Raw genomic sequence first — 10,367 nt, 5'->3', positions numbered from 1 at the left:
TGATTGCTGTCAGAATATAGAGCCATTTAACACTTATTTTAACACAAAAACATCACTGAATGCAACTTTAAAATATAGCCTATTTGACTTTGGCAACATTGTGCATTTATTGAAGTTGAAAAAACTTTCTTTGAACTTTGAATATATTTGAACTGAAAAGGAGAAATAAATGTAAAAAAAATAGGTAAATGGACTAAAATAAATCGTATATATATTTTTTTAGCCTGTCATTTTTAATTTACAAGTAGTAGGCCTATTGTTTTTGGGGATGTTTTGGGAGTTAGGTGGTCCCTGAGTTTTTTTTTATTGGTTAAGTGGTCCTTGGTCTCAAAACGTTTGAGAAACATTGCTCTAGGGTGTCCAGGCTCCTCCCCTTCAACTCCACCGCTAGGGTGTCCAGGCTTAGCTTCCTCAGCACACTATATTAAAGAACAATGTGCTATGACCTGGTAGAATGGAGTGGCCTTTTGCACACATTGAAGGACTTGACCGTTCTCAAGCTGCTGTGTGTTGTTACATCAACATGTACTGTGTGTAACAAGCTGCTGTGTGTTGTTACATCAACATGTACTGTGTGTAACAAGCTGCTGTGTGTTGTTACATCAACATGTACTGTGTGTAACAAGCTGCTGTGTGTTGTTACATCAACATGTACTGTATGTATACTGTATAATGATTTCAATTAACAAGCGTCATTCCATTCTCTTTTTAGAATCGAGGATATTGAAGCAGAAAGTCCCAAAGAGGAGCGAGTTGCGGAGCAGCAGAAGAAGGAGCTGCAGGCTGAGGTGTGCATACTCAAACTAGCATTTCGTTGTTGTCCGATAAAAAACACTTATCTCCAAAACGGCATGTTTTCAGGAACTTAAAATACTGAACACCAGGTCATCAAAGTTGGCACGTCTTCATTATAGTCAGTTTCTCAAAGGATGTGTCATTACATTATTAACATCTTACCTGAATAAGCTCAAATGGTGTTACAGGTCTGATTTTGAGGCACTTTGTCCCAAAGCCTCCTGCCATCTGGAGCACACGGCAGCACGCACATACCTCCAGCAGCAACCTCAAGCGCGCTCTCACGCCGAGTTAGAAACTCTCTGGGGAACAGAGCCTCTTAGTAACGCTGACATTACTCTCGGCAGAGACCACTTTGATCTGCATGCTTTAAATGAGTTTGCAGCCTAGGGATATTTCTAAAACATTTCATTGATCTATTTACATCAGACAATGTCAGAAATATACAAAACAAAGACAGTTTACACAGCGGCGTTTGGTTCGGCTCTACAGTCCCCGCCTTCCGGGTAATTTCCTTATGCCTGTAGGGGTTCAGATGGAGGTAGGGGAGGAGCATGGAGGTTCTGCTGTCACATAGGTAGTGTGATATGTGTTAAATAGATTGCCCAATAAAACATGTTTTCATTGGTCATTTAGACATTGAAAGTAGATAGAGGAGAATGGATATGTTCCATCTATAGTAAAAAGTCGAAATCATAAATATTTGCTTAAGTGGTTTTCATCGGACAGCGACGATTTGCACTATTTGTATCATTGACCACTTCAATGCATCTTTTATGATTTGGGTTTCTTTTTATATTTGTAGGGTAAGGTTGGTGTGAGCATTGAAGAAAAAGCAGAGAATCAAACAGATGAATATGCCACTGTCCTAGCCACAATTTCATCGCAACAAGACCTAGAAGAAGCAAAAGCAGCTACAACAGCATCTGCTGGTGAGGAGCCTGCAGTAGAGGATGTTGGCACACAGGACCTGAACAAAACATCCCATGACTCACAGATAACAGTTGAGAACGTGGCATCAGAAATTGAGGAAGCACTGGAAGAGTCTCAAAAGGAGGACACTCTGGAGCTGGTAGTCCCTGAAGAAATTGTAGAGGTGTACAAGGGAGCAGAAGCTCTAGATAAAGTGGAAGAGGGAACTAAATTTGATGTCCCTGATGAGAAGGCGGAAGAAGGAGTCGAGACAACATATTTCTCAAAACAACCTGTACAACCTCAGGAAAAGGCAGAAGTCAGTAAAACTAGAAAATCAGGGAAATCTGTTGTAAAGGCTGTAAAATCAGTACAAAGCGACATGCCCAAACGGAGATCTCAGCGCCACAGTAAGCCAGATGAGGTCGTAACAGTGGAAGAGACAGGTCTCTCTGAAGTGGATGATGAGGTAGAGAAGCCCCCTGTTGTCTCCCAAAGGAGATCTTTCAGGCACAAAGTAAAAGTTGCTGAAGACATTCCTAAGCCCAAGCCCACGAGAAAAAGCAACAGACATCAGCCTCAAGAGGAACAACACACACAGGAAGCAGGAGATTCTGCCAGTGTACAGAAAGGAGATGAACAAGCTACAGGCAAACAGATGGAGGAAGGTGGTGAGGTGGAACAAGAGGAGACTGCATCAAAAGAAAGAATAGTGGAAGAGGAGAAGGTGATGGAGAAACTGACTGTTGCTGATGAAGCCGTTGCAGCCCCAGAGGGTGTGGAATCAGTAGAGGAAGTTACACCTTTAACTGAAGAAGAGATGACTGTGCAGGAGACAAAGGTTGATGATGGGGAAAATACAGAAGGAGTGGCAGAGAATTTAGCTGGGTTAAAAGCAGATAAGGAGGAAGAGGCTGCCAGTGTGACAACTGTTGCAGATGACGCGGTAGAAGTGGAAGAAACTGGCACAGTGATAGCCAGACCCACTGCTGCGTCAGTTACACCTGATGAAAGTCAGGAGGACACCAAATGCATGATTACACTAACAGCTCCAGCTGAAGAGCTTCAGGAAAATGACACTGCTTCTCAGATTCCTATGCTCCAGAGAGCCACTGTGGTCTTAGTAGAGGCAGGGCTGGAGGCAGCAGTAGAAAAGAGTGCTGATGAAGAGGAACCAGCAGTAGAAATGAGAGCTCTGAGAAGTAGAGTAAAGACAGTAAAATCTACACCAAGGCGCAAATCCAGGAGAATCAAACCGCTAGACAATGAAGAGGAGGAGGACGAAGCTGTTGAAAATAGTGATCAAGAGGAACCACCAGTAAGAGATCTGAGAGGGGGAAGGAAGTCTGCCTCTGTGACACCAAGTCGTAAATCCAAAAGAGCCCACAAACAACTCCAGAAATATGAGGAAGCGGCAGAAGAGGAATCTTCTACAGAGGAGATAGCTGAGGAGATAGAAGTAGAGCAAGAGGAGGCAGGGCTGGAACTAGATGAGGAAAAAGAGGAAAATAAAGATAAGGAGATGGTAGAAGAAAAGGTTGAAGAGGAATCTGCAACTCAAAAAGAAGAAAGTGAAGATCCAGAAATGGAAGAGGGGGAAGGAAAAGCTACAGCGGAAAAGGTTGGAGAAGAACCTGCACCTGTAACTGTAGAAGAAGAGGTAATGGAACGAGTGACGGAGGAAGTAACTGAAAACAATGAAAACTCAGAGACAGCTGTGACTGCTGCAGATGAAATGGCACAAGGGGAAGAAACTGACACACTCCCAGCCAAAGACACCGCTGACTCAGCTATGCTTAAGCCCAGTGAAGGCCAAGAGGACACCAAACCTGGGTTTACACCTTCATCTGAAGAGCTTCAGCAAAATGACAGTGCTTCTCAGATTCCTAAGCTCCAAAGAGCCACTGTGGTCTTAGTAGACTTGAATAAAGCCAACACTCATCTTGAGACTAGGGAGATTGAAGAAACAGCAGCTGTCCCTGAATGCTTTTCTCAAGAAAACACTGCAAGTGAAGAGGAACAGAAGGAGCAGACAGGAGGAGAAAATGCTGAGAAGGAAGTTCCTAGTTCTGTTGTGGAGGAGGAACAGGGAGTGGAAGAGGAAAATATGAAGGAAAAAGCTCTAACTGCAGAAGCAGAGATTGTTGAGGAGGAAGAGCTTGAAAAGGGGATGGTGGAAATGATCAACGTAGATGAGGCAAGTTCAAGTGATGCAAATAAAGCACCAGTTACAGAAACAAATGCTCAACAGGAGGAAGACAAAGCAGGAGAGCATATTACCGAAGAGAAGGTGGATGAGGCAGAACCAGAGACTGTTGAAGGGGTATTGGTTGAGGTGGAAAAACTGGGTGGAGTGATAAAAGCTGTGGCAGAAGATGCAGTAACAATACAAGAAGCAATGGAGGAAAATCACTCAGAGAGACCTGCAGATGGGGAGGTTGAGACCCCAGTTGGAGAAAGTGCTGAAGAGAAGGTAGATGCAATAAAGAGCGCTGATGAGGAAGCAGCACCAGTTGCTGAAACAACAGCAGAATACAGTGATCAAGAGGAAATGGCAGTACAAACAAGAGTTCTGAGAAGGAGAAAGTCAGCACCTGTCGTACCTAGACGTAAATCCAACCGAGTCCACAAAAAACTCCAGGAAGAGCAGGAAGATACATCTCCAACAGCTGAGGAGACAAAACTAGAGGAACAAGAGGCAGAGCAGGAAGCAGCTGAAGACAAAGAGGGAGGGGGAGATGATAATATAGAAGAAATTGTTGAGGAGGAAGCTGCTGCACAAAACATGGGAGGCATAGAGCCAGAAATAGAGGTGGAGAAAGGGAAGGCTGTGGCAGAGGAAGCAGTCACAATACAAGATGCAATGGAGGAGAGACAGTCTGCTGAAACCTCTGCAGATGCAGGGGTAGAAACTCCAGTTGAAGAACATGCTGAAGAACATCTCGTGCCAGCCAAGGTAGATGAGGCAAAAAGCATCGACGAGGGAGAAGGAGCACCAGTTACTGAAACCAGAGCTCTGAGGAGTAGAGGAAAGACAGTAAAAACTACACCAAGGCGCAAATCCAGGAGAATCAAACCGCTAGACAATGAACAAGAGGAGGACGAAGCTGTTGAAAATAGTGATCAAGAGGAACCACCAGTAAGAGTTCTGAGAGGGGGAAGGAAGTCTGCCCCTGTGACACCAAGACGTAAATCCAAAAGAGGCCACAAACAACTCCAGAAATACAAGGAAGCGGCAGAAGAGGAATCTTCTACAGAGGAGATAGCTGAGGAGATAGAAGTAGAGCAAGAGGAGGCAGGGCTGGAACTAGATGAGGAAAAAGAGGAAAATAAAGATAAGGAGATGGTAGAAGAAAAGGTTGAAGAGGAATCTGCAACTCAAAAAGAAGAAAGTGAAGATCCAGAAATGGAAGAGGGGGAAGGAAAAGCTACAGTGGAAAAGGTTGGAGAAGAACCTGCACCTGTAACTGTAGAAGAGGAAGAGGTAATGGAACGAGTGACGGAGGAAGTAACTGACAACAATGAAAACTCAGAGACAGCTGTGACTGCTGCAGCTGAAATGGCACAACAGGAAGAAACTGACACACTCCCAGCCAAAGACACCGCTGACTCAGCTATGCTTAAGCCCAGTGAAGGCCAAGAGGACACCAAACCTGGGGTTACACCTTCATCTGAAGAGCTTCAGCAAAATGACAGTGCTTCTCAGATTCCTAAGCTCCAAAGAGCCACTGTGGTCTTAGTAGACTTGAATAAAGCCAACACTCATCTTGAGACTAAGGAGATGGAAGAAACAACAGCTGTCCCAGAATGCTTTTCTCAAGAAAACACTGCAAGTGAAGAGGAACAGAAGGAGCAGACAGGAGGAGAAAATGCTGAGAAGGAAGTTCCTAGTTCTGTTGTGGAGGAGGAACAGGGAGTGGAAGGGGAAAATATGAAGGAAAAAGCTCTAACTGCAAAAGCAGAGATTGTTGAGGAGGAAGAGCTTGAAAAGGGGATGGTCGAAATGATCAACGTAGATGAGGCAAGTTCAAGTGATGCAAATAAAGCACCAGTTACAGAAACAAATGCTCAACAGGAGGAAGACAAAGCAGGAGAGCATATTACCGAAGAGAAGGTGGATGAGGCAGAACCAGAGACTGTTGAAGGGGTATTGGTTGAGGTGGAAAAACTGGGTGGAGTGATAAAAGCTGTGGCAGAAGATGCAGTAACAATACAAGAAGCAATGGAGGAAAATCACTCAGAGAGACCTGCAGATGGGGAGGTTGAGACCCCAGTTGGAGAAAGTGCTGAAGAGAAGGTAGATGCAATAAAGAGCGCTGATGAGGAAGCAGCACCAGTTGCTGAAACAACAGCAGAATACAGTGATCAAGAGGAAATGGCAGTACAAACAAGAGTTCTGAGAAGGAGAAAGTCAGCACCTGTCGTACCTAGACGTAAATCCAACCGAGTCCACAAAAAACTCCAGGAAGAGCAGGAAGATACATCTCCAACAGCTGAGGAGACAAAACTAGAGGAACAAGAGGCAGAGCAGGAAGCAGCTGAAGACAAAGAGGGAGGGGGAGATGATAATATAGAAGAAATTGTTGAGGAGGAAGCTGCTGCACAAAACATGGGAGGCATAGAGCCAGAAATAGAGGTGGAGAAAGGGAAGGCTGTGGCAGAGGAAGCAGTCACAATACAAGATGCAATGGAGGAGAGACAGTCTGCTGAAACCTCTGCAGATGCAGGGGTAGAAACTCCAGTTGAAGAACATGCTGAAGAACATCTCGTGCCAGCCAAGGTAGATGAGGCAAAAAGCATCGACGAGGGAGAAGGAGCACCAGTTACTGAAACCAGAGCTCTGAGGAGTAGAGGAAAGACAGTAAAAACTACACCAAGGCGCAAATCCAGGAGAATCAAACCGCTAGACAATGAACAAGAGGAGGACGAAGCTGTTGAAAATAGTGATCAAGAGGAACCACCAGTAAGAGATCTGAGAGGGGGAAGGAAGTCTGCCTCTGTGACACCAAGTCGTAAATCCAAAAGAGCCCACAAACAACTCCAGAAATATGAGGAAGCGGCAGAAGAGGAATCTTCTACAGAGGAGATAGCTGAGGAGATAGAAGTAGAGCAAGAGGAGGCAGGGCTGGAACTAGATGAGGAAAAAGAGGAAAATAAAGATAAGGAGATGGTAGAAGAAAAGGTTGAAGAGGAATCTGCAACTCAAAAAGAAGAAAGTGAAGATCCAGAAATGGAAGAGGGGGAAGGAAAAGCTACAGCGGAAAAGGTTGGAGAAGAACCTGCACCTGTAACTGTAGAAGAAGAGGTAATGGAACGAGTGACGGAGGAAGTAACTGAAAACAATGAAAACTCAGAGACAGCTGTGACTGCTGCAGATGAAATGGCACAACAGGAAGAAACTGACACACTCCCAGCCAAAGACACCGCTGACTCAGCTATGCTTAAGCCCAATGAAGGCCAAGAGGACACCAAACCTGGGTTTACACCTTCATCTGAAGAGCTTCAGCAAAATGGCAGTGCTTCTCAGATTCCCAAGCTCCAAAAAGCAACTGTGGTCTTAGTAGACTTGAATAAAGTCTACACACATCTTGAGACTAAGGAGATGGAAGAAACAACACCTGTCCCAGAATGCTTTTCTCAAGAAAAGACTCCAAGTGAAGAGGAACAGAAGGAGCAGACAGGAGGAGAAAATGCTGAGAAGGAAGTTCCCAGTCTTATCTTAGGTGTTGAAGAGGAGGCTGTAACTGAAAAAGAACATACAGAGTCAGAAAAGGAGGTTGAGGATGAGGCCGCAACTCAAAAAGAGGAACATATAGAGCCAGGGATGGAGGTGGAGAAGGACACCACAACTGAAAAAGAGGAACATACCAAGCCAGAAAAGGAGGTTGAGGAGGAGACTGCCACTGAAAAAGAAGAACATACAGAGCCAGAGATGGAGGTGGAGAAAAGGAAAGCTGCAACAGAAGAAGCAGTCACAATAGAAGACAAAGAGTCTTGTGTTTCAGATACATTTGCAGATAGGGAGGTAGAGATGCCAGTTACAGAAGGCGCTGAAGAGACACTCCTGCCAGCCAAGGCAGATGAGGCAATGAGCTCAGATGAGGGAGAAGCACCAGTTGCTGAAACCAGAAGTGGAGGAAAGACTGTTAAACCTACACCAAGATGCAAATCCAGAAGAGGCAGACAGCCAGAGGAGGAACAAGAGGAGGAAGCATCTGTTGAAAATAGTGTCGAAGAGGAACCAGCAGTAGAAACAAGAGTTCTGAGAGGGGGAAGGAAGTCTGCTCCTGCACCAAGACGTAAATCCAGCAGAGCCCGCAAACAACTCCAGAAAGAGCAGGAAGCAGAAGAGGAACCTATGCCAGCGACAGAAATGGCAGTAGAGAAAGAAGAAGCAGAACAAGAAGAAGCTGAGGAAAAGGAGGAGAAGAAAGAGGAGACTGAAGATAAGGTTGAGGAGGAAGCTGCTACTCAAAATGTAGAAAATATAGAGCCAGAAATGGTGGTGAAAGGAGAGGAAGCTGTGGCAGAGGAGGAAACAGTTGTGAAAGAGATCGAGGAGGAAAAACCTGAAGAAGAATCATCTCCACTTGTCATTGTAGAAGAAGAAGAGATGGAAGAAGCAGTGACAGGGGAAGTAGCAGTGTTCGAAAAGGAGGAAGACAGCATGGCAGGTTTGATGGCGAGTGGTGCTTGCAAGGTTGGGGAGCTAGTTGTGGAGAAAATCTCATCAGCTGACATAGAAGAGACAAATATTTCAGATGAGGAAACTCCAGTCATAGAAAGATCTACCAGAAGCGGAAAAAGAACCATTAAAGCTACAATGAAGTCAACAGAATGCAAATCAAAGAGAAGACGCAAACAATCTCAAGAAGAGGATGACGAGGGAGAAAAGACGAAGGACGAAGCAGACGAAGTAGCCACACCTATAGCAGTTGATGAAATAATGGATGAGGACAAAGCTATGGGGAACGAAACAGGTGAGGAGCAAGACAAGGCGACCCTAGATACTGAAGTGACAGAAGAGGAAAGATTTTCAGACCAAGCTGATGATGGCACATGGGTGGCACAAGATGAAGTGGTGACTGAAAAGCCAGAGGAGGAGCAGGAAAAGACGGGGGAAGGGGATGAAAAAGAAACAGCAGAGCAAGAGCAAAAGGAGCAACCAGAGGAAACTACTGTGGGAGGACCTGATACAACCAATATTGAAGAGGCAGTAGTTGAAGATACTTCTGTGGTGGCAGAGGAAGAAGTTACACCTGTAATAACAAGAGCTCTTAGGAGCAGAACAAAAACTGTGCAGGGCACACCATCACGGAGATCCAAAAGACAAGGATCCAAGGAAGAACAGAGGAACCAAGTTGTGACAAAAATGCAACGAGAAGGGAAAACAGCTGAGGATGAGAAAACACAACTAGAGAGGGTTGAGAATAGCAGTGGGGAAGATGAACCTGAAAAATCTGACATTGAAATTGTAATTGGTGATTCACCTGAAGACAGGAAAGAAGCAGTCATGACGCCTTCACAGGCAGAAACTGAGGAAATGACACCTAGTGAAAAGGAGGCAGAAACTCCAGCTGAAAGTGCTGTGGAGGAGAGTTCTGAGGAAACAGCTGAGCTGCAGGATGACATAGAACCGGCTGAGAAAGATTCAGCAACAAAAGAAAAAGTGACAGAATCACCAGAGGTGGAGCTAGTAGAGGACAAAGAAAAAGAGAATCAAGTGGATTCAGATGAGGGCAAAGATGAGAGTGAAGACAAGGCGGCTGAATGTTCTGCAAGTGCTGAGACAGAGAAGCTGGAGAGCCGAGACGAGACAGAAGAAAATACAGAGAATGGCATGGACGCCACTAAGCCCAATGGTGAACAGGAGGAAGTCCTGAATTTAGCATTGGAGGAAGATGAGGAGGAAGAGGAAACAAGTACAACTCCAGGGGACAAGGAAGATGAGCAAAGCATTTCAGAAGAACATGAGGAACCTCTAGTGATTGGAAAGAGAGTTCTAAGAGGAAGGTCAGTTCCCTCCATAACAGTCACACCCAGGTCTACAAGACGTAGTGCTAAAGGAAAAGAAGAAGCAGAGGAACCTGAGGTGCGAAAGAGAAAAAGCACCGAGCTATCTCCAATTCGCAGATCCAAACGTCACAGCAGGATTTAGGATGTTGCGAATAGTTGGAATAACATTGAAGCCAAAATACAGAAACTAGTCTGCGCTTAAGTCAAAACTATGCATTATGTTACTTGTGCATAAGTTATGCCACCCCCACCCCCCGGCAGACCTTCAATGTGCAGGCTCACAGCATAGTCATACTGTGATAAACTACATTCAACTGGTAGTAGGCAGGTAGTTGACAGATTTACATGCAAATTGAAAAGTTCTGTTGAGAACTGCTCAATTAATCAAACAGCCATTTATTTCCACAGCTGATTCAACTGGCTTTGTAGAATTATATTGGCTATAGCACTGTTTGGACTTGCATTGTTGTTGCAATGAATCTTGGGGCTTCCCAATTCGTTCCCATTAGTCAGATGCATTCTCAATTGGCAAGTAATCTTATGGTATCTTTATTCATCCTCTGCCCTCACCTTCTTTTGGAATTAAACTTCAGCTGTTAAACACATCATGGAGGACACAAGAACACACACATACTATGAAAGAC

At 44.8% G+C, this 10,367-nt stretch overlaps 1 protein-coding gene across 1 annotated transcript; it reads left to right on the top strand.

Annotated features, from left to right (window-relative positions):
- The first annotated feature begins 2,341 nt into the window (after positions 1-2,341).
- On the top strand, positions 2,342-9,995 carry LOC310783161 (uncharacterized protein). The gene is made up of 2 exons (XM_083643954.1): positions 2,342-5,170; positions 6,761-9,995. Exons 1-2 carry the CDS (start codon positions 2,366-2,368, stop codon positions 9,863-9,865), a joined length of 5,910 nt encoding a protein of 1,969 aa, XP_083500080.1. The 5' UTR covers positions 2,342-2,365; the 3' UTR covers positions 9,866-9,995.
- Positions 9,996-10,367: the final 372 nt, after the last annotated feature.

This window comes from Poromitra crassiceps, assembly GCF_964638095.1.
Source record: "Poromitra crassiceps genome assembly, chromosome: 10".
In the NCBI taxonomy this organism is placed as follows: domain Eukaryota; kingdom Metazoa; phylum Chordata; class Actinopteri; order Beryciformes; family Melamphaidae; genus Poromitra; species Poromitra crassiceps.
The sequence above is the reverse complement of the archived record's forward strand: the minus strand, read 5'-3'. Positions and strand labels throughout refer to the sequence as shown.

Coding starts and splice junctions, on each gene's coding strand:
- LOC310783161 (XM_083643954.1), top strand. CDS start 2,366: ATGGAGGAAGGTGGTGAGGTGGAACAAGAGGAGACTGCATCAAAAGAA. Junction 5,171..6,760: donor TTGGAGAAGAACCTGCACCT/GTAACTGTAGAA, acceptor CAGAAATATGAG/GAAGCGGCAGAAGAGGAATC.